Source organism: Scatophagus argus, chromosome 3 (assembly GCF_020382885.2).
Source record: "Scatophagus argus isolate fScaArg1 chromosome 3, fScaArg1.pri, whole genome shotgun sequence".
Lineage (NCBI taxonomy): Eukaryota > Metazoa > Chordata > Actinopteri > Scatophagidae > Scatophagus > Scatophagus argus.
The window spans coordinates 2,101,792-2,126,694 of NC_058495.1; the positions used below are offsets into that span (position 1 = coordinate 2,101,792).

Consider the following 24,903-nt stretch of genomic DNA (forward strand, 5'->3'; position numbering starts at 1 on the left):
GTCCAAAATGTCTTGGGATGCTGAAGCATCAAGATTTCCCTTCACTGGAAGTAAGAGGCCCAAACCCTCAAAAACAGCCCCACACCACACCTGAGTTCAATAATAAAGACTGGAAAAAAAGTGAAGCAGTATTTGGTCTATAAAGTGTATTTCGGTAGCAAACACTACAGCTGTCAGTCAGTAGATCCACTTCTGGTGGCAAACTAATGAGACTAAAGGTCAGGATTTGTTTGACAGGGCTGCCGATGGTGGAGATGCTGTCGGACTGATGTGATCTGATGATTCCTCATCTCATTGTGGACTCTAGTTTTTGTCGTATGTGAATTTCTGTATCACTTTGTGCTGTTAAATGCAGTGAAATGAGAACTTATTTCATTATGAAGAAGCTTTTGGTTTGTGTCCTGCATATGTTCAGCTACCTATAATGGCGCCATATAGCTTTTGTGTCGTAAAACGTCTCGAGAAATCCCAAGATCCCAAATTGATCAACTGATTAGATGTTATTTGCACCACAGGCTTGTCCATCTACTGCAGATAGCTACAGTGACGAAAAGGTTTAACCTATGAAAAGATGTAAATAATATCTTTTCAAATCAGTTTGGGACCTCTGGGCTTGCAGAGACTGGACTAAATAAACAATCTGATTCGATCAGCATGGGGGTGAGAAGATAACGATTTTCATTTTTCAAAATTAAGAGTTTCTAATGATTTTTCTCGGCCAATGCAGCTTGCAGCTTCTGTCTGCAGCCTCAATGATAAAACTGAGGTGAACAAAATAGAAATAAAACTTCTGTACCTCATTTGGACAATAGAGAGGTGTCATGTACACTCTGTATGGAGTGATGCAATTTAGTTTTATAAAGATTCATCATTCCATGCAGTCAGAGAGTAATATTATCATATCAGTAATATTACACTGCCTCTGGTTTCCCTTGTGTCAGTCACTCTGTGGTTCTGGACTTCAATTAAAACACAATTAATTAGTGACCGAGGCTATTACCATATTACCATTTACATACACACATACTGAATTTTACTACTGCATTTGACCCATCCTTAGTTGAACACACATGCAACACCCAGCAAATTACATGCAGTGAAACACACACAGGAGCAGTGGGCAGCATCAAGCGCCCAGGGAGCATATTGGGGGGTTAAGTGCCTTGCTCAAGGACACATCAGCCGGCTAATGGGAGGTGGGGGGAGCATTTATCGCATTAATCACTCCACCACACCCAAATTCCTGCCTGTCCGGTGGGGGAATTGAACCAGTGGCCCTCCGATCACAAGCCGCTTCTCCAACCTCTAGGGTACGGCTGCATAGAGAGAAGTGTCAATGCAAAGCTGCTCTGTGAAATTAGTTAAAAACAATCTAAAGTACTATTTAAACAGTCAATTTCTGTCACATCTCCATGCTCAGAAAGATCTGCTTCACTTTACTGCATTTGCTCTTTTTTTCCCCTTCCCCTTATTTTGAAATGTATAACCGGAAGAGTCTCCGCGTTGTATTGCATCTGTCTTGGTGAATAACAAGTGCCGAAGTGCGCAGGAGAGTTCAAAGTTGTCCATCAGGACCAGAGTGAGGTTGGACTGGGAGACTGCTGTCTTAGCATTTTTAATTCAGCAGTCAAATGCTTGTTTCGGCACATGTCTGTGACAGATACGGATAACACGGACCAGTTAGTTAAACGTTAAAAATGAGCTCAATTTTGTTTCTATTGCTCCTGTCTCTGCGGACCGCGGAGCTCCGTCATGTCCACACAGCCCATGAGTTTCAGCCCGGGTTCTCGTTGGAGGTACGGCGGGCAGAGGATGCTGACGCACCGCCTGTGGAGACAAAGGACTCTCTCTCCCAGGAAAGGACCTCTCAGTACTCCTCAAGTGTTCAAACTCCAAAAGTTCCCGACCTGAAACGAGTTGCCCGAGGAGCCAAAGATAGGAATGTCGGGAAAAGAGACCCGCATACACCAAGCAATTACGGGTTCCCGCGACGGTACGACGACCCGAGCGGTTACTTTACCACACCGAGGAGCGACAGGGTCGCCTCCGCCATGCCGGGTAACTCTTCGGCAGGCCACGGGTCAGGGCTCCTCAACCCGCTGTTCCCAGTTACCGACGGCTCCTACTTGGCGTACGGGGTTATGCTGCTCGCGCTCGTGCTGTTCGCAGTGGGCATCGTGGGAAACCTCGCGCTCATGTGCATCGTGTGGCATAACTTCTACCTAAAAAGCACGTGGAACTGCATCCTGGCGGGTCTCGCGTTCTGGGATTTCCTCGTGCTGTTCTTCTGCCTTCCCGTGGTCGTCTTCCACGAGCTCACCTTGAAGAGGTTGCTAGGAGACCTGTCCTGTCGGCTCGTGCCTTATCTGGAGGTGAGGACGGAGAGTATTTGAAGAATGGGTGAAACATTTGAAAGTAAAGTTCATCTTCTTCTTTTATTTATTATTTATTATTAAATATTAAATATATTTATTATTCAACTAAGACGAAAAGTGACACAGAAATTGTTGATTATTAGCCTATTTAATGTTAATATCGTAAGTAATAGCTAAAACTATCCTGACAAAAACAGACAAATCAATAAAAAGGCGAAAAATAACATTTTAAATCAGCGCTTGATGCAAACAGGTTATAGCAACAATTAATACCGAAGTTTTACCAGTTAACTCAAGTGCTGCAATTAAGGGTTTTATATTTTTTGTTTGAAGTGATCTTTGAAGACAAAAAAACAAAACAAAACCAAAAACTTTCATACTACTGTTTTGTCTAGTCAGCAGTTAAAACAAACAGCTTAATGTGTTGACAGTTAATCATGCCCGCCTGCGCACACTCAGTGCTGTTTTTACACAGCCATGTTAAACTCATTGTAAACGTGTTTAAACAGAGGGACACCCGGGCTGTGAAGAATGGCCTGTTTGTGTCCTGATGCTGCTGGGTTTCAGACTCAGAGCAGCGTTCACTTTCAACAAACGTTCTGTTATGGTCTGTTTGGCCTCTCCAGCCTTCTGTGAAGAGCCATCAGGGGAGGCTGACAGCACAGTGCATGAAGCCACTCTTCTTCTCCAGTTCACAGAAGCACACAGTGAAACACACAGATGGAGTTATCACGAGCTGGGATGTGTCTTTACAGGTGCACAGTCCAGAGTTCCAAAACTTATTGCTGCCTCAAACGGAAAGAAGAGAAAATAATGGTAAAAAATGTTGGACATGTCGAGATGGAGCAGCAGCAGGTTCATTTGAAGGCATTAAAGACAAGTTGTGCTCCAGACGTGGAAGTTTACACCCGACATTACAGAACATACACCTTTATAGGTCATTTTGAGCCCGTGTGCTTCTCCGCTTGAATGTCATTCCGGGTAGCGTGATGAAGGCTAGAGAGAGACTAGAGCTGCAACTAACACTTATTTTCATACTTTGTTATTTAATCAGTCTGTTTCAATTAACTGATTATTCAGTGTTTGTGAAGGCTGTGGAAGCAGGGTCGGTCGTCGTCCCCGTGAAAAGACAAAACCCAGTCACTGCATGTAATTTGCACGTGTGTGTTCAACTAAGGATGGGTTAAATGCAGAAGTCAATTTCAGTATGTGTATGTAAATATATATATACTGCCAATAAAGCTGATTCTTCTTCTTCTTCTTCTTAAGATGTCAAAAAACAGTGAAGAGTCTAAGTTGGCGTTTTAAGGGTCCTGTTTTGTAAAAAAGGAAAAAAAAGATATTTAGTTTACTACCAGGAACTGTTGTGAAATAAGATGACTCCTTACAATAATAATTTATAGAATTTGTTTATAATGAAAATGGAAATGCTGAAACTGGGTTTACTTTGTTGGGTAAATTGGTTTTCCCTCACCAACAGTCAGACATTTTCAGAAAAAACAGGAAACATTTGAGTGCTTAAATGTCATTAAAAAAAATACATAAATAAATTGTTGTTTGGAACTTTATCAAGCATCACTGGTTTCATCGGTCTCCAGTCTCAGCACACACTCTGCTGGCATGTGGAACTCTTGTTTTTGTTTCTGAACAACTTCTGTACGCCTACAGTGCTTTCAAACACTGAACCGGAGTTTTGCTAATTTGTAATAACAGCTTGTGTGAAGCAGTCTTTAACAAGGTCATGCTGTCAGCCTCCTCTTTTCTGTTACTTCACCTTTTTGATGCTAATTAATGAATGCATTACTTGGTAATTAACTACTGTTTTTTTGTACTCTGAGCATTGTGTTAAGCAGTGCTGAAAGCAGGTCAGGCTGCCAGCTGCCCATGTGCTCCGTTAGTTCAACTATTTTCATGCTAATTACAACTCGGTGTTAATTATCTTGAGTTGTGTCTTAACCGTTTGAGGTCATTAAGCACCCACAGAGGGAGGACAAGTCTCTGTAATGATACTCTCTGTTTTTGGCCCAAACCACTGACTTTATTGTGCATGAGGCACCAATAACTGTCTGCAGTCTGTAGGTGCTTTTGTAACAAAATGGCTCCCTCGTTCCTCTGTGGCTCCTTTAATTTCCCTGTTTCTGTAAGCCAAAGCTGTTTTTGTTACGACCAAGCTCTCGTTGCTGTATATGATATTGGTATGACAAGGGAGAGATAAGTCTTCAATCTGTTCTTGAAGCAACAACAACAACTTCCTGTGCTCAGTTTTGACCGTCTGCATGAAGTCGGGCTAACAGGTCACGTAATAAACAACATGAATGGGTCCAGTGCAGGCAGCAACCTGCGGATTTAACCTGGAAGAAGCTCGTGTTGGGTTTAAACAAGCTGCACTGCACGGTTTGAATTATTTTGAATGATTTTGTACTCTTCAAAAGCCAATCATTTTATTTTTTTATGTCAATCCCATACCAGATTTTCAGCACCATTTTTTAGTATTGAAGCCTTTGTTAAAAAAAAAATGTGTCAGTTGTAACTAAACAAAGAGACAATGTTAGACGATTCACAGTTTGATCACACTTCACAATCTTGGATGGAAATAACACTCTCCAAGCTCAGGCATCATTATCAAACTATGTTAGAAAACATCTGTTTTTGTTTGTTTGTTTGCTTTTTAAAAAACATCAAAGACTGTAGAATGTAGTAATGAGTTTCAAATTCTGTTATCTGTCCGCTAAGAGTGAGCTGAAGCTAAAAACTGAGTTTATACTTTGCAGTTTTTATGAATTCACGTTTGCATTCTGGGTCAATGTTGGATAAATTCAGGTCCTGTGGTGTGATTAATTCCATTAAATAGAGTTAACTAAATAGTCTTGTGTGTATAAGGGCTAAAATCAGCAGATCCTTACACTGAAAAAGCTGGAACCAGAAAATGTTTGACATTTTTGTTTCATGAATGATCTTAATAGTTGGCGACTAATTGATTAATTGACTAATTGTTGCATCTCTAATGTTGGGCAACACAACCTGCAGCCATGCAAAGAATGGGGGGGGGGGGGGGGGGGGGAATAAATTGTGGATGGATTCATGGATCGAAAAGTCTGTAGTAAGAATCCTAATGACTTGTTAACATTTGTAATTTCAGATGAACTCTTGAAATTCAAAAAGCTGAAGTTGCTGCAGATTAAAGAATGAGATATAAAGAATACTTGTGCGCCCAGCCTGGCAGTTCAAAAGTTCCTCTTATTAATGCCTTATACCTCCCCAAGAACCTGTCACCATTAACCTTCACTTCCATGCCTCTGTCAGGTGACCTCTCTGGGTGTGGCCACATTCAGCCTCTGTGCTCTGAGTATTGATCGCTTCCATGCAGCCACCAGCCCCGGGCCCCTTCAGCCGCCGAAGGTGGAACCCTGCCAGTCCATCCTCGCAAAGCTGTCTGTCATCTGGGTGGGCTCTATGGTGTTGGCTGCCCCTGAGCTTCTGCTGTGGCAGCTCCTCCAGGAAACTGTCAGCCTGCCGACGCTCCCCACTGACCTGCAGCAGAGCCAGCCAGGAGGCTCACTGATGGCTGCCTTCAGGGCCCGAACAGACAAATTTAAGGTGGACATCTGCGTCCGGGAGCCCTCTCTTGAACTCCCAGACAGCATCTATTCTCTGGTGCTGACCTACCACGAGGCCCGCATGTGGTGGTTTTTTGGGTGCTTCATCTGTTTGCCTCTGCTCTTCACTCTGGCCTGTGACTTGGTGACTAGACAGGTGTTAGCGCAGCGTATGCCACAGAAACCCTGCAGCGGGAAGGTAAACAGCAGGTGCTCCTCCTCCTCCTCCTCTTCTGCTTCCTCCTCTACAAAGAAAAAGCAGCATGTGAGAGAGCAGAGGCTGCGCTCCACTGTGATGGCGCTCGCCATCTTGTACGTTACATGCAACCTGCCGGAGAGCATTTGTAACATAACCCTGGCGTACATCTCCGAGCATGTGTCTGCTGCGCTCCCAGCACTGGCTCTGCCAGCGATGGGTCTGATTGGACAGTTCCTGCTGTTTGTGCGATGCTCCGCGACACCGGTGTTGCTGCTGTTTCTGTGTCGCTCCCTGGGTCAGGCCTTCATGGACTGCTGCTGCTGCTGCTGTGATGAATGCCTCCCTGACGGCAGCTCCTCTTCCTCCTCATCTGCTTCAACCACTGCCACCTCCAACCTCTCCTCACCCGCATCGCCCTCTCCGTCCTCCCTGTCTCCTTCCAGCAAAGAGGAGACGAAGAGCATGTTGGCGACGGAACCAGCAGTCTGCTACGACAGAGCGAAAGACTCTTCAGCAGCTCTTGGGACACCCTGTTGAGGTCCAGAACTGCGTGTAACTTTAAAAGGTCTTTTAGGTTTATTACAGCTTGGGTCTTATTTTTGTAGTGTTGTCCACCATTTCCATCAGTTATAATGGCACTGTTGTTTACCTGTAGTGGATATCACTTAGATGAAGTCTGATGAGTTGAGAAACAGAATAACACTTTTCCACATCTAGGCAAAAGTATGTGGACACCCCTGTCTCAGTTAGTTTTTTCCTGTTTGGTCTAGCTGCTTTAGTTCCCATGAAGGAAACTTGTTTTATCTACATCATGTTTTAGACAATGATGTGCTTTCAGATGTCTGGCAGCAGTTTGGCATGGAGCCTTTCCTCTTTCAACATGACAGTGACCCCATGCACAAAGCCAGAAAGAAATGGTTTTCCCAGTTAGATGTGGAAGATCTTGACCTGCCTGGACAGAGCCCTGAACTCAACCCCTTCAGTATCTTTAGGATGAACTGGAATGCAGACTGAATCCTGCTGTAAGGCTCCAAATTAGGTCTAAAGACAGAAACCGGAGAAGTTGAAACTGATATTGACATCAGGGACTTTATTTTCTTTTCCAAACTAAGTTTGTTTAACTTACAGAGTCCAGTCTGTCTAAGAACAAGTTTCTTGATCTGTCAGACTTCTTTGCAGTGAAGTCTCCCTTTTCTCAGATATTAAAATGGTGTGTACAGTGTTAATGATAGACAAAGTTACCAAAATGAAAGCCAAGTTGTAATAAATTGGACTGACCTTTCAAACTGTGGAGCCACTGTGAGAGTAGGAACTCATCTAACTAGAGCTAGATGATTGTATATAATATAGAATATGTTTATAAAAAAAAAGAACCTTAGTGTTGTCCACCTGTGATGGATAGTATCCTGTTGTTGTAGGATTCATCATTTTTTAGATACATTTTGTACTTGTTAATAATTGCTCATCAGGATATTAGCATTATCTGCTCTAAGTACTGTATTAGACAGAAACACTGGATGAGATTTAAGGTGGCTGTTATGAAAATGTAGACATATTGAGGCTTTTGTCAGCAGACTGAACTTTGTGAACTGTTGCTGCTGATGTACACAGTTCAGTACAGTATCTACACAGCTAAAACACACCCTGTGTAGACAGCAGGGAAGACTGTGAGGAGATTTTAGTCTGTCAAAATGTTCAATTCAAACAGTTCAGTGTTAAGTTTGACTTTCTTTTTACTTCTTACATTACTTTTGGTTTAGTTTAGCAAAATTTTTCTTCAAGAAAAACTGTTGTGCATCACCTGTAAGCAACTCCTGTAAGTGCTCTTTTTACTTAAAATTTTAAATATGAATTTTTTTTAGTTCATACTTTTTCATGAGTTGGTTTTGATTTCTTAATTTCTTCTTGATTTTTTTTGAGAAGTCAGATACAATCATACTCTGTACAGCTTAGTGAAACTGATTTACTGTCTGCATTTAACCCAGCCCTGAGGAGCGGTGGGCAGCTGCTGTACAGTGACCGATCCAGCTCTCAGCCGGTGCCTCAGTCAAGGTCACCGGCAGGAGAATTTACCTAATATACATGCTTCTGCTGGTGGGGGAAACCGGAGCACCTGGAGGAAACGCATGCAAGCACAGGAAACCCGTGTAAACTCCATAAAGAAAGGCCACAGCGATCCAAAGCGCTCCTTTGTTCAAAAGTAGTGTTTTTTTTTCTCAACACCAGAATCACACCTTAAAAGACAAGTCCGACGATATTCTGTATTTTTCTTCTTGTCAACACATTTCCTGTGCAGACCGAGCAAACGCTGAATTGATCTGCTAACCAGTGGTGTGAGCGTGTCAAAGCCTGATGTATCTTCTTCCTCTGTGTCGTAGAGCAATGCTGTCGTGAGTATTAAAACACATGAATGAGCCACAGTGTTGTCCTTCATTACTATGAACACACACTGCAGTGTATTTTCAACTTTTTTAAAGATTAAACTACACCGTGAGACTTTTTCAATGATTTATGTGCAGTGGAAACCAGTGTCCTTGGGGCTGAATGCAGCAGACAGTGTAAGGCGGTCTAAACAACTGTTAGTTTCGGTCTGCACATGGTATTGTTGACAATGAGAAATATCATGCAAGTTTGCTTTGCTGCTTGGACTTCCATAAAAACAAGAAAAAGTTCAAAGCTTAATACCATCCCTGCAGATGTCAGCACAGTTTAAGATTTTATTCAAATTGGAATTGAAAAGTGTTAGAATCCGCATACATCTAGTTCAACATCAGATGTTAAGCTGCTAAGCATGAACACAAAGAAAGTCAGAGAGAGAAAAAGATGAAAAACAGTGGAGACAAAAGATGGGCAAGAAATGGACTTTCCAAAGAGAGAAGGATGTTTTCAGGATATGGAGTGGGAAAAGGAAGAATTTGTTCCTAAACTACTGAACACTTTCTGACAATCCTCATGTGGATTCATTTTATCTGGGAAAACATGTCCTGCCCTGATCTCCTTTGGAAGGAATGCTAAGCAGCAATGCTCCCACCACCCACTGAAGAAGAAAACCGTTCATGCCTGACTGTGACGCTCCTTTTTGTCATTATTCAATTATTGAAGGTCACAGCTTCACAATAACAGTTGGTCTTTGAGTTTCTCCAGACATAATAAAGAGTCGCTCTGTGACCGGTTGCTCGGGAGAGCAGACAAGAATTCCATGCTTATCCAAGTATTTTCAGGCGTTTCTCACCTTTTTTTGCATTATACCGATATAAAACAATGATCATTCATTTCTTTTAGTAAAAATGTCTACAACTTTGTGAATATATTGTAATGTGCAGCCACGTTGTTTTTATGGAAGTTCTGAAGTCCCAAAAGATACAATTTTTCTTTGAAAGCATTACATATTCTGATTATTACCAGATTCATATCTTTATAGATTGGGATAGTGATCTTGATCTATTTAATATCTTGCAGGCACAAGATACAATATAGAAAGAGAAGATGCTGCCTTGTGTGTGCAAGATATTATCCTGCCCACATGTCGATCAAGTTATTGTGCTCACAAAGATTTGTATGCTCAAGATATTGCAAGAACATCGGTACTGTCATGTTAACTGCTGCTTTAAGTCTCTGTGCTTGTACAAGTATTTCTGCATGTAAACCATCCCAGGATGTGTATTTTTTCCTCTTTTGATGACTCTGGGCTTGCGGTTTCTCAGATACAGTAGGTGTCTAACCTTATTACTTAACTGTAACAGAATAAACTCAGAACAGTGTGTTTCAATGATCTCTGAAACTCTCTTCTCTTTCAAACTGTCTTCATCCTTTCGTTACTCATTGATAGGTAGCTTTTTTTTTCTTTTCATTGTGAATTATTAAATGAATTCAATAAATAAAAAAAATGAGGGTTCAACCTGTAAAAAAACTCCACATCATGTATTCATATGTATACAATAAAGACATCACCACTGGAAAGCACCTTGGCAGACACATGTATATTAAGTAAACAGTCCAGCTAAGTTGCTCTGGTTCTGGCTGCAGGCCGATAGCTGCCCTAACAGGAGCTGATTCTCAGCCTAAATTTGGCAGCTGCAGTTGGGCCAGTGGTCACTTGGTCTTATTCAGATAAAGTCCAAGGAAGGAGCAGAAGATTGCACCTGTTGATTTCACTGGGTTTATTATTTGAAGCGAATGACAAAGAAGTTTATAGCACCTAAACAACTTCCAGATAATATGGAAGCCTATTGCATTCATTTTTTCTGGGGACACCTGGAGGCCCTTAAGAGGCATTAGCAGCCCCTGAGTTACGCTCTGAGGACGGCTGTTGTAAGTTTGAGTCTCGGTTCCTTTGAGCTGAAATATTTGTCCTCCCACGTCGCTGTGCCCAGGCAAAGAGAAGGAGGAGGGGAAGCTTCAATAAGGCCTGCTTTGTTCAGGCGTCCCCCTCTCTGGCTCAGAGAGAGACACTTGAACAAAGCTGCATATCAATCGCCATCCACCAAGGGAGTTGCTAAGCTACACAACACCCACCACCTCCCACCAGCTGCCCCAGTCACTGAAGAGAGAGAAGAAAGAGGGCCGAGATGTAGGGGAGGACGAACCGCTGCACTCCACCCAGATAAGCCAAAACCCACACTCTTCTCTGTTATTGAGTGCCTTGACAACCAGCTGAGACACAGCAACATGGTGGCCTCGAGTTAGCAATACGGCCTAAAACTAACAAGGTCCTGCATTCTATCCTGACTGGGGCCTGTGTGTCAACTTAGGTCTAGGACTGTTTCTGAAACCGCTCCCTGTTATTATCCATACATCCATTCTCTAAACCGCTTGTCCATTTGGATCATGAGGGAGCTGGAGCCTATCCCAGCTGACTACAGCTGAGAGGTGGGGTTCACCCTGGACTGGTCACCAGTCAATCACAGGACTGACACACAAAGACAGACAACCACACACTCACACCTAGGGGCAATGTAGAGTAGCCAATTAACCTAATGTGCATGTTTTTGGTATTGTGGGAGGAAGCCGGAGAACCTGGAGAAAACCCACGCAGGCACAGGGAGAACATGCAAACTCCACATAGAAGGGCCCAGACAGGGATTCGAACCTGGAACCCTCTTGCTATGAGGCGACAGTGCTAACCACTGCACCACTCCTGTTTATTATGTAGTATTGCAGTTATATTTAGTGGCTAGCACATTAACCAGCTAGCCCTAGGCATTCTTGCCTAGTAATATACTAATAAAGTTGTCTTGTCTTGTCTAATATCACTTTGTAGATCATGAGGCAATAACCCAGTAGTAACCTTTGGACCTTTGGAGGTGGATGCCGACTGATCTTCCTGCTTCACATCTCTCTTGTGTTATGGTTTGGTTCCATTTAATTCCTGTTTTATTTAGTCATTTTGTCCTCTTGTGTCTTGATTCCCTTTACATTGCCTGTCTTTGTGTTTTTCTCACTATTTGTATTACCACGATCAGTGTCACCTGTGCCTTGTTGGTTTTCCCTCCCTGCTGTATTTAGTCAGTTCATCTTTGCTTCCTGTGTGTTCTCTGTGACTTTATTCCCAGTGTTTCTGTGTCTCAGTGTCTTTCCCTGTGGTCTGTTTTTGGTTATTCCCTGGATTTGTTGTTTTTGCCTCGCTTTCATTTGGATTATTGTTTGTTTAGACCCTGTATTATAGCTCGACTTCCAGATGCCCATGGTTCTTTGTGTTACCCAGCCTGCTTCTTTTGTACTGTGGAGACGTGTTGTCCATCTTCATACACTTCAGTGATTCTTACATAGTGTAGTTTTAATTAATGCTTCATTATGACACAATAATTTAATGCATTTATGTAGGATATATCATGGATTACTGTCATGGGTCAAAAACCGGTCTGAAAATTCTCTTTTGATGCTTTTAATAGCATTGGATCGTGGAAGTTGTTATCTTCATTGTTAAACAGCCACTACTGCAGATGAAAATCTGTCTGACTCAGACAGAAATGTTCACAGATGACACAATATTTCAAGGTTTTATTCACATCAGGTTTAGCCATCGGTACTAACTAATAAAACAAATATTTAGTGGTTTATTAACAGTGAGCATTACATAAACCTGAGTTTTGGAACCTTATCATAAAGTGCTACTGTCCTTTAGTCAGCACGTCATTCAAGTATTGCTTAGTATTGTTATTATTGTAAGTACGCTGACACAAAATAGGTTAAAAACACAAGTAAAAAATTTAATTTTTTTTTTGAGTGACAGAACAGCTAACAGTCATATGACACTTCAAAATAAAAGTGCATGGCTTGCAACACCATGGCCTTATTGTACTGATGTCCAGGCTCTCCTCTGTGTGCTCTCACAGTTATTTATTTATTTTTTTACTTTTCTTTATTTTATTTATTTTTTATTGACTGCCTCCAGCCTCAGCAGGATCAGGAAATACACAGCACAATATCTGTTAGCAGCAAGCATTACCAAGACAACAGCCGAATGCTAATCAGTAATGCTAACACAATCCTGTCCACAAATGGGGCTCTCTGTTGACTTGATGCTGAGCCAGCACAAGGCATCAGCAAACCAAGTGGTTGCTTAGGATCCATCAGACACCTGGGGGCCTTCTCTTCATTTTTGCCAATATTAGAAGTGTTAGTATACTCATTGCTTTTGTTGTCATTTCCTTTAGGACCCATAAAATATCTTACCATCCTAAGATATTTTTACGTTTGAGGACACAAGAGTTGGTTCCAGTAGCTGCTGGGATTTTGAATCTGGAATCTGCAAGCACCCCACAGTTCATGCCAATTCTGATTCTGAGAAAAAAGATACACCATGATATTACAAAAACTTTTATATCACATATAATATATTTTTGCCACTGTGTGACTGCTTGCTACATTTAAAACATAGAGTATTTGTAAGAATCCATAATTAGTTTAGACACAACCTGCAGGCAGTGTGGCTCATGTCTAGTCCCTTTTCCCTATAGAAGCCAAAATATTACTACTCCACACCAAAATGCTGCCATACACAAAGTTTAAAGTCAAAGGATGATTTTTTCAGTTAATTAATACATTTGAAAGCCAGTCTCCTTCCTGCATGAGAATAACAAAATGAGGGAGAGGTGGAGTGCTCTGCCGTGTTGTTGTTAATGTTATGTCTCCAGCAATGGGGATCAGCCTGTGTGACACTCCGGGGAAAACCATCACTGTCCAACACTGTGAGTGGGCGCAGAAACAGCCTGAGCACTGAGTTATGTTCTTCACCACAGAGTTGGTTTACGTTTATTTAATGCTTCATTGTGTGCTGGTCAGTCAGTCTCATTAGTTACTGCTGGTCACTGCTCCATTCCCTTAATGTTAGTCTCTGTACGATGGCATAGAAAGTATTCACAATGCATTTCATGTCTGTCTCACAAATGTTCAGATATTAAAGCAAAACATATTTCCAACCGCTGCCTTTCGTGGAAGATGTCCCGTTGCTGCTTTTTCATTCGGTCATATCCGCATCCTGAAAAAAAAAAAAAAATAGAAACAGTTCCAGGTTGGTTAAAGCAGTATATCACCATTAAAATTATGATCTTGTCATAAAACTGGGCTGTCTATGCTGTAGAAAGACACTAAATCTGAGATCTGTGCAACATGACCAGATAAAACGGACCAGCAACAACCAGCAACCAGAATTCATTGCACTGGAAACAAACAATCTTGTGTTAAAGCTAACCAGAACACTAAAATATGTTTCTGCAAACATGCGAGGTAAGAAATAGAGAATGAGGTAACAGATTCATGGATTAAAACCAGACTGCCCTGTTTTACAGTTTGATCAACAATTTTTCACAGGTTTCATAGAACAGAAAACAATATGGCTGGTGTTTCCTATTCACAAGCTTTCTCTGTATAGATAAATAGTACACTTAAGTATGTCCCCCCGGCAGTCTAAGCCTATAGCAGCATAACAAGGGGCTAGCCTAGACCAGTCATACCTATACGCTTTGACAAAATGGAAAGTTTTGAGTCTACTCTTAAACTCGGACCGAAACCAGAAAATGGCTTAATTTTTCTGCATCTTTCTGACTCAGAATGTGCCTAATTTTTGCAATATCGCGGAGGTGAAAGAATGCAGTCTTTGAAATGTGTGTTATGTGTGAGTTAAAGGACATGTCCTGATCAAAAATAACTCCTAGATTCCTTACAGTGGAGCTTGAGGCTATATTGCTATATCACTGGATAATTTGTTTCTAAGGTGTTCAGGGCCCAGAACAATAACTTTAGTTTTGTCTGAATTTAGAAGTAGAAAACATCCAGGTTTTTATGCTTTTAAGACATGCCTGAAGTTTGGCTAACTGATTTGTTTCATCTGGTTTCATTGATTATAATAACTGTGCCATCGGCAAAACAGTGAAAATGTATGGAGTGTTTCCTAATAATATCACCGATGGGGAGCATATAAATGGTGAAAACTATTGACCCGAGCACAGAACCTTGGGGAACTCCATGACTAACTTTTGTGAGTGTGGACGATGTATCATTAACATGAACAAACTGAGATTGATCTGATAAATAAGACTGAAACCAGCTTAATGCAGTTCATCTAAGTGTTCCAATCTGTGGAAGAACATAGAATGGTCAGTGGTGTCACATGAAGCACTAAGGTCTAACAGTACAAGGACAGAGATAAGTTCCTCGCCTGATGCCAGCAGAAGGTCATTTGTGACTTTGACCAATGCTGTTTCTGTGCTATGAAGAGCTCTAAAGCCAGACTGAAAATCCTAAAATAAACTCTTATTATGTAGAAAGTCATGTAGCTGATTGGCGACTGTTCTCTCAAGGATCTTGGAGAGAAATGGAAGATTAGAGATTGGTCTGTAGTTGCTTAAAACCTCTGGGTCACGTGTATGCTTTTAAGGAGAGGTTTTTACTACAGCTACTTGGGTACTGGGGTACATAGCCTGTTATTAGGGACAGATTGATGACATCTAATAGAGAGATGCTAAGTAAAGGTAAAACTTTTTTGAGCAGCTTATTTGGGGTGAGGTCTAAGTGGCATGTTGTTGGTTGGTAAATCAGTACCAGCTGTGGTCAGTAAGAGTTGAATTTTGTCTCTAATGTTTAAAATCTTGTCATTAAAAAGGTTATAAAGTCATTGTTGCTGAGGGTCACAGGGATACAAGGCTCAATAGCACTGTGGCTGTCTGTCAGCCTGGCTACAGTGCTGAACAGAAACCTGGGGTTATTCTTGTTATCCTCAATTAATTTTGAGTAATAGGCTGCTCTGGCAGTCTGTAATACGAGCTAAGGCTGTCTTGCCAGATTGAGCAAGATTCTGTGAGTTTGGAGAAACGCCATTTCCTTTCAAGTTTTTGCGCATTTTGCTTTAACATGCGAACCTCATTATTATACCATGGCGATTGTCTCTTTTGCTTTATGTGTTTCTTTTTTAGCGGGGCAACAGAGTCGACTGTTGTCCTTAATGAACTTGTAGCACTGTCCACAAAATGGCCGATTTGAGAGGGACTACAACTGCCATAAGACTTTTCTTTCATGTTGTAATGTTCTGCAGTACCGGGACATGATACTGAAGTAAATGACAATAGAACTGCTTCCTTAAATTTAGCCACAGCACTTTCAGACAGGTATCTGTGTGTAGAAGTGTTTTCTTGGTGGTATGTGGTCAAGTAATACAAACTCAAAGTTATTAATCAATGGTCAGATAAAAGAGGATTTTGTTCAAAGGCTATTAAATATTCTATTTCAATGTCACATGAGAAACAAGGTCAAGAGTGTGATTGAAACAGTGATTGGGTTTATGTACACACTGACAGAAGCCGATTGAATCTAATAGAGAGATAAATGCTGTGCAAAGACTATCATTACCATTGTCCACATGGATATTAAAATTGCCCATAATAATTACTTTATTTGCTTTAAGGACAGAGGAGAAGTGTTGAATCTCAGATAAAAGGAATGAGGACAGGAACGTCAATCTGAAGTGATGTGAGAGTCAGTAAAATGGCTAAAACAAAAGGAACAGATGAAAGAAAGAAAATTACGAGTTGGCTGCAATCAGATTATTTTCTGGTTTCAACATGAACAAAAAACATATTTTTAGTAAAAAGGGAGATAAAACATTGAAGGTATGATTACAAATGACATTAGCACCAGCTCATGCAAAGTGTCTTGAATCAGCTGTTGCTCTTCACTTTTGCACATGATTCACATGAATGGGAGAGAGTCACGCATTTACTTAATCTTATCTTTGAGATAAATTTACTACCAATATAATTCCATTCTGCACTTTCGTACTTTGCACTCCCCCAAATTTAAGAGATAAATATTCTGTTTTTTTCACTGCATTATTTGACCGTCTATAGTTACTTGGCAGGTTGCAATTTTAAACAGGAAACACAGGATCAACAAATATAATGCATTTTAATAAACCTTTAAAATGCTACTCACACATTAAGGTTTCAATGATAATAATCCAATGATATGATAAATAACACTCTGAAATGGGTCATTCTAAATAAAGTGAATTTTTTCTTCAGAGTTTAGGTACATTTTGTTGAAAATACTTGCATACTTTAGAAAATCTAGGACTTTTAATTGTATAGAGTATTTTTACACTTTGGTATTAAAAGTTCATCTATGTGCACCACAGGTCCTACAAAAGGCTTGGTCCATGTCTGCTTGAAGCTGGAGCCCTGCAGCAACTTTTAGCTTCCCATCAGGACCAGAGGCTCCGGATGCTTCCATGTCCCCCATCACCAGAACACACAATTAAATGGTTTGTTCTGCAGCCATGTCAATGTGAGACAGCAGGCAGTGGAGCCCCACCAGCAGGCTTTGGGTGCACAGGCCGGATCACTTCCTCTTTGAGCTCTCTAAGAGGACATGGGAAACATCAGTGAAGCATACAAACAAACGCTGGGGGTTCCTTTCAATCCTGAGCAAACAGTGCTTTCATTAACTTGGCAAAGCTCGAACGGGAAACAGCCAAAATCTGGAGGTGGTCTTTTAAGAACAATAAATCGATTGAGGGTCCAGTGTGTAGGAGGTAGTGGCATCTAGTGGTAAGTTTGCTAATTGCAACCAACTGCCCTCCCCTTGTTTTACCCTTCCCTACTGCAGCTGCTAAAAACTAGATCCAGTGTTCGGTTTGTGTGTTCTGGACACAACTTTATTCAACTTTATTGGCCTTATGCAATGAATTTAAAGAAGCATAAAATAAAAATAAAAGTAACATTAAATGGAAATGCTCATTTAAAGCACAAGAACCTCAAAGTTGTACTTGAGTGAGTAAATGTACTTAGTTGACAATGACAATGATACTTTTCTTTTGTAATGAAGTTGACAACCTCAGGTTAGCCCAAGCCTCAGCGAGGCTTAGTGACAATTACAACAGCTTAAAGGTTTGTTGTGAAAGCAAATAAACTATGTGGAGGTAAGTTTATCATTTAATGTGAAGATGAGGTCATTGAGGGTTGTATGTCTTTCTTTGGCCACATGGGGACACTGTTACTTCATGTCAGGAAGGCCTGGTACCTCTCAAATGTGCGCAGTGTCAGGGACTCTGGGATTTAAGTCAGATACAGTTCGTGAGTGCTGCTGTGTTGTATATACGCCTAATTATTAATTTGATTCAAGCAATAACTTGACAGGGAGTGCAGTTCAGTTTACCATTTTTCCAACAGAAATCTCTCTGTTTAAAGACTTCTTCCTGAAATTACATAGATATCTATTTTTTAGAAGATGCTAGGGAGACTGATTGTCACACACACACACACACACACACACACACTCAGTTTACAGTTTATCTGGTGCACTTATTTAGAATTAATACAGTAGAATACAACAGTCCTTCAATAATCCCTGCCTTCATGAACTTTATAATATTCCGTTTTTGTTGAAACTGTTTATAAGTGGTGCTGATGCAATTTCATTGTCTTTTTCAGCTTTATTTAAAACCATGCACATTAATATGTCACAGACCTTTTGCAAGGTGTTTCTATTATGACTTACTGTACTCTGCCATAGCACTTTGCGAGATGTAATATTTTTATTGCAGAACATTACTGCTGAGGATTTATCATCAGCAGTCCTAAACACTGTGTGGTGTTCTTCACTGTAATGTGTGTGTTATGCGAAGCCTGGATGTTTGTACAGGAGGACCGCACCTTCCTAACAGAGACCAGCTCTCAACGTCCATATTTAGACTGTTAACATGTCCAACAGCTCCGCTTGTTTATGACAGCAAAACAGAAGACACAGACCAGGATTTTATACCCACATATGGTATGTGTGTGTGTGTGTGTGTGTGTGTGTGTGTGCATTGACGTAGTTGTATTGTGGGGACCAAGCATATCTTTACAAGGTTAAAGGTTTCTTTTAAAGCTCTCATTATAGGAGCTTTGGGTTAGGTTCTTTTGTTCACTGTTTATATCGTTTATATCTTTTATTCTGATTGTTTTCATATTTATATAGTGTTGTTTTATATTTATAGCATTAGGTATTTTTTTAGGTTATTGGGCTTATACCGGGACCAGGGAAACCAATTTCGTTCCACCTCATGTTTCTACATGTGTGAAATGACAATAAAGCTCCTTGAATCCTTTTAATCCCATCTTTGAGAGGATCCGTTTTGGAAAGTGGAGATATTTTTGAAAGTGAGAACATCTTTGTGAAGCAAGGACAATATTGGACTAGTAGACTGGCACTTTACCCTTGTACGGTTATTGGAACAGTTTTGAGAGTTTGCCCATCCAGACTACATCTGTTTTATATACTTGGAGAAAGCTTACAACCACCGAGCACTGGACCTGTTCGATCCTTATGTAACTGGAGTGAGAGCTGTGTCCCTATTCTTGGCAGGAAGTCAAATTGTTTTCAGTGGGTATAGAGCTCTGCCAGGGTTGGCCCATGTCACTAAGTCAACATGGACAGGATCTCAAGGCAGAGCCGGCAGAACCAGTGTCCAGCATGGGGATCTCAGAATTGGTTTTACTAAAGGAGGACCCGTGGTGCAGACACAGACACAAGGGATAAAGTGAACTGAAATAAATGTATTACAGGTGAGACAAGACCAAACTAAGGGCAGCTAGGAGTCCAGGACAAATGTCTAAAAAATTAATACCCAAATAACACAAGTAAAAAACCAAAACTTAGGGAGCACATGGATACAGATTCACAGAACACTGGGGGACACTGGAAGCATGAAACTCAGGGAATTCAAGGAAAAGAAAACACTGGAAAAAACACACAATGCAGTGGACAGTGGAAACACTCAAAGAATTCGAAGATGACAGAAAACTCAAGGAAAGAGAAACATGGAAAACTCAAAGATGACAAAGAAACACTGGACAACAAGGATCAGCAGGGAAAACCCAGGGGAAGCAGAGCAACATAGAATAACACCAAACACAGGAATGTGAGGGATAAAAGATGTACAGTAAATACAGAGACCAAAGGTAACAATGAGCTACTCAAAACACAATGTAACATGCTTACACAAAGAAACTAGTAGCACAGGAAACACAGCTGGAACAAAGACACAAGGAAACAGAGAGCACACAGGAAACACAAAGGGAGAGTACAGGTATTTATAAAGAACAGGCTCTTCAATCAAAAAGGATGGAAAACAGACAAAGACATGAGATGAAAAGCTAAACGGGACACAAGAGGAGAAAGTCTACAAAATAAAGCAGGAAACAAACTAAACACAAGCGTCAAATCCTGACAGATGATGTGGTTCTTCTGGCTTGAGTATTAAATAGTTGGGGTGGGTGTTGGCACCTGTCAGTCTGAATCTATGGTTCTCTGCTGGACAATGACAGATCATTCCCCCTTTGTCAGGGCGGAGCTGCTGCCCCAAGTGAAGGAGCTCAAGTATTATGGGGTCTTCCTCATGAGTGAATGTTAAATGGAAGCATGAAGTCAACAGGTGGAGGTGTCTGCAGTAAAGCAGACATTGTACCAGAAAAACTGCCAGACAATGAGTTGATGTTCCAACCCTCACACATGGTCATGCACTTTAACTAATAAAAAATGACCTCAGAGAAAGGGTGAAGAGCTCAGACATCTGAGGAAGCTTTGAATGAAAACGTTCTTCACATCAAAGGGAACCTGTCAAAATAGTTTGGGCATCTGTTAAAGATGCCTCCTGGGCATACCAACCACTCACAAAACTCAAGCAACCAGGTATATCATGATACCAGAAATGTAGTAATTGATACCAGTATGAAAATGAAATTCCACACTTACCTTCATACTTGATACCATGGTAAAAAACAAACAACAAAAATCCCAGATGAGAAAATTGTCAATCCTGTGAAGGATAGGCCTTGTTTTGCCATATCAGAGTTGAGTTCCATGGTAATAAGACATTTTTGTGTGGGCTAATACAACACTGACATTATTAACATAAGACTAACATGAACTGAAAATCTGCATTGCTTCACTAATGATGAGGTAAGGTGGAGCTTTACTTGTTGCAACCTTTCATGTGTTGGTAGGCGCTGCTCTTCTTATTCATTTGCATCCTGGGTACCTGCAGTACAGAACTGAATTTTGGCATCATCCCGAAGAACTTTTTGTTGTGGCACTTCTAGAAGCACCTGTTTTCCTCTTCTGAACACAAAGAAACAACATGTACAATGTGACTTGTGTTAGCACTTTGTGTTAGTGACTGTGGAACCATATTTTATAAGGTCAACAACTATACAATGTAGCACAAAAAATAGACCCAAACTAACACACCCAATACTTGCAAAAAAACCCCCGCTGATTTATTTTAGAATACCATAACTGTTAACATGTGGCACGGTGGCGCACTGGTTGGCCCATCAGCTCACAGCAAGAGCTCCGGGGTTGAGTCCAGGTCTGGGTCCTTCTATGTGGAGTTTGCATGTTCTCCCTGTGCCTGCGTGGGTTTTCTCCGGGTACTCCGGCTTCCTCCCACAATACCAAAAACATGCATGGACCAGTCCATCGCAGGATGGACTGGCGACCAGTCCAGGGTACCCTGCCTCTCTCCCGTGGTCAACTGGGATAGGCTCCAGACCCCCATGACCCTGACGGATAAGCAGTCATTCTTGATTTGATTGTTATTTGATTCAGTTTATTTCAGTTTCAGTTTATTATTGGAGATTTAGTTACAACAGATACATACAAAATCAGATAAATACTTGCAGAATCAACTCATGCCAGCTACTGGACTGAGACTGTTTCTTCTGTCTGTGTGGCATGTCTGGTGCGCTACTTATTGAAAACAGTATTCACATCGCTGTAATGCATTAATGCCCACTGCTTAGGATGTAATGTGTGTCTTTGTGTGTATATGTGGAGGGTAATGGCTCATGTTCTTGTTTTTGATTTGCAGGAATCAAACTGAGCAGCTGCTGTAAATCAGAGTCCAAACCTCCACACAGCAGAGACACTAGCTCGCTCTCTCTCTGTCTGTCTTTCATTCACTCTGTCTGTCGCTCTACCTTTCTGTTTGAAGCCAAGCTCTATTTAATTCCCAGTTTCCCTCCCCCTCAGAGACTCAACACTCTATCCCATCCTGTCCTTCCCTTTGTTTCTCTCTCTTCCTCCTACACCTTCTCCCCCTCTTTCATTCCTTCTCTCATCATCCGCCGCCTTCAGCTAACCAGCCTCCCAGTAGAGAATTATGAATAGAATTCAAATCAGTTGAGCTTTACTGTCTCCCACCTCCTCTCTACCTGCCCCCTCCATGTCTGTCTCCACTTTCTAACTTTCTCCAACTGTTTCATATTGATTATAGCTGCGACCTCAAACCCACACTGTACAGCCTCCTATTCCACCTTCCTTGTCTTTCTGTACTGTCTGCTGTACACTTCACACTGAGCCTCGGCACTCAGCCAGTGCCTTGGTGTTGAAAAAACAAACAAACAAGAAAATTACCACCCCCTCCACCACTGAATGTGGTGATAAAGCTGAAATGATGATAAAATGTTGAGATGCTCACCATCAGATGCTTCCTGAAAAGTAAGTGGGCTCTGCCCTCTGTATCTCTCCCATGTTTGACCATAAAGGAACAGTTCATCTATTTTGGAAATACACTTACAAGATATTCGCTTGTCTGTGTGTTAAACATTGGAGTTACAGTCATGAAATAGTTTGCCTAGTTTAGCATTAAGGCTTGAAACAGGGGCAAACAACTGGCCTGGGTGGGTTCAAAGTTAAAAAATTAACCTACCTAAATAAAAGTTTGAACATTAAAGGCACCAGGGAGCTCTTCAAAAATGCTATTCAGATAGAAAAGTTTGAAGACAAGAAACAATAAAACATTAATTGCACTCATGTTAGGTCACATTTGCTGACAATGTTACTGTGATTAAATTACAGATTAATCTGGGCTTCTGGGTTGTAATCTGAGCTCTTCTTTGTTTCAGTAGCTGAGCTGGCATGCAGGCAGGTTAGGTCCTTTTTCAACATGGTGGCTAAGTTACAATCTTCTCATATTACAGGTAAACTGAGCACTAAAATATGTTTCTGGAAACAAGTGAGAAATAAGCTATGCAGTAACAGAATATTGATTAATATTTGATCAGCACCGCCTTGTTTGTTTTCATTTGAGATGCTGGTGCTGGTGTGACATGTAGTGGCTGTAAATATATTTCACTTTTAAGGCACAGCTGTACTTTAGTTCATTTCAACAAAATAAAAAATACCTGACCTGTTGTTACTTTTTAGTGTGTTTCATGTCCACACTCTTTAAAAACAAACAGCACTAGGTGTTAATATTCGTCGCTGTTAGGCCTGTGACATTATTAACCCAATCAATGCAGTTGATTAATCAGCTGGAACACCTGCTATTGATCAGCTGTTGTTTCCTGACAGTTCTACTGGCTCCTGCAAGGTCTTTGACCCGTTGGGTTAACTCTCATATGTTATAAATACAAGAGGTCTGTGTTCTTATCAGTGATGACAGCAATTACTGATGTGTAGTTATAGAGTATTCTAAACATCAGACAAATTCAACTGATCAGTCTACTTCAGAAAATTTCTCAAACTACTTGCAGCATTATTGATTTGTCCATTCTTGATCCATGTGATCAGTACAAGCAGGGACTCTGAAGGAGATGCTGTTCTTTACTCTAGTTCCTGAATTGTGTTTCTGTTGCTTCTTGGCAAATGAAGACATAGTTTCAAGCTGTGTTATTTCTTCTGAAACTTTTCTGTCATGATTAAACATTTAACCAGTTAAATCTGTGGCTGAGTCCACCTTGACAAAATGCATGCGTGAAGTACTGCATGAAGTAGATGTCTTAACACTGAGCTAACAAGACATTTTAGCAAAAATGATTAATTTTTCCATGTGGAGGTTGAGACGCTAGATTTAGAAGAACAGCCACCGGTTAATCAGTGTCACAGCTTGAGCACCATGACTGCAGCACAGAGCTGGTTATATAACGTATGACTGTGGGATTCCCAGCAGTTCTGCCTCCTCCACTCATCAGTCTGAAGAGAGGAGGGGTGGGGGGAGCTTCAAAATGGATGGCAGTGAGGGGAGGAGGGTATTGAGATTGTGATCAAGAGTGTGAAATGCTCAGGTTGGCCACAAGCTCCTCCACTCTGCAAAAATCCAATAATTACAAGCAGCAGGTGAACAGGGGATCCCTCTGTTGCTGCAGCTGCTGCTGCTGCTGCAGCCAGGCTGAATGCAAGTCACATCCACACTGTGCTGTGTGTTTAAACCGGATGTGTCCAAGTGCTCAGCAATGAAAGATTACATTTAAGAAATCCAACACACATGCACACACAGTGAGGTCTCCGTTCATATTTGGTTCCTTAAGACTCAAGTCCATTGCTTCGGTGAAATTTTCCTGTATCTGTGCTTAGTAGCTCATAGGTGACGTGACACACATTCCAGTCAATGCAGGTGGCAGCGATGCAGCAAGAAACACTTTAAAGCACCAGCAAAAGGCAGGGAAGAAGAGGACTGCTTTCCAGCTATCGTCAGCCTTGTTTCTACAAAAAACAAGAAATAAAACAGGTTACCTTCTACTATGGTATTATTTTAAACACAGTCATTTTTTTTTGATAATAAATTAGATGAAAGATCCAAAGCTGACCTCCTTACCCTGTCTGTGATTTATACTGAAAATGTAAATCTTTGAAACTGCTGAAGTTAAAAAAGGCTCATTGATTTTCTAAAATGTAAATTTTAGCAAATGTTACTCCAATTGGAGGAAGGAGAGAGGACAGTGCACGTGTAGAGGACTATTTTCAGTGGCGGATTGATAAACAGTGATTATTTCCAGCAGCCAGGCAATGAACGTGGGACTGAGTCTGAATAAACTGCAGTATGTGTATTCAGGGTAATGAAGCAACATGTCCCCTAACAATGCGTCTCAATGAGGCGTTCTAATAGATGTTGGACAATAATTGAGCTCTAAGACACGGAGGAAGAAGAAGATATCAGATTAAAGGTTCTTTACTTACATAGATGTGATGATTAAAAGTAAGTACAACGTGTGTATGTGTGCACATGTAAACATGCATACTGCATGTTAAGTGCTGCATGCACTCTCTGCCTCTCAAAACAGCATAACCATAAGAGCAGTCCCTTATATGACTTATACATTATTCACACAGTGACATCAGTTTCTCACAGATGCCCAGGAGTTTAAAGATGTTCACCCTCCTTCCTCCACATACTGTAGCTTGTCTTTACTGCGAGGGTGAACAGCAACACATCCCACAACGTCCGACCCTACAAAGCTGTATGCAGTGCAGCTTT

The 24,903-nt window shown here is 41.1% G+C and overlaps 1 protein-coding gene across 1 annotated transcript; it reads left to right on the forward strand.

The window, feature by feature from the left end:
- The first annotated feature begins 1,423 nt into the window (after window positions 1-1,423).
- gpr37l1a (G protein-coupled receptor 37 like 1a) lies at window positions 1,424-8,584 on the forward strand. The gene is made up of 2 exons (XM_046380807.1): window positions 1,424-2,372; window positions 5,679-8,584. Exons 1-2 carry the CDS (start codon window positions 1,698-1,700, stop codon window positions 6,705-6,707), a joined length of 1,704 nt encoding a protein of 567 aa, XP_046236763.1. The 5' UTR covers window positions 1,424-1,697; the 3' UTR covers window positions 6,708-8,584.
- Window positions 8,585-24,903: the final 16,319 nt, after the last annotated feature.

Coding starts and splice junctions, on each gene's coding strand:
- gpr37l1a (XM_046380807.1), top strand. CDS start 1,698: ATGAGCTCAATTTTGTTTCTATTGCTCCTGTCTCTGCGGACCGCGGAG. Junction 2,373..5,678: donor GGCTCGTGCCTTATCTGGAG/GTGAGGACGGAG, acceptor TGCCTCTGTCAG/GTGACCTCTCTGGGTGTGGC.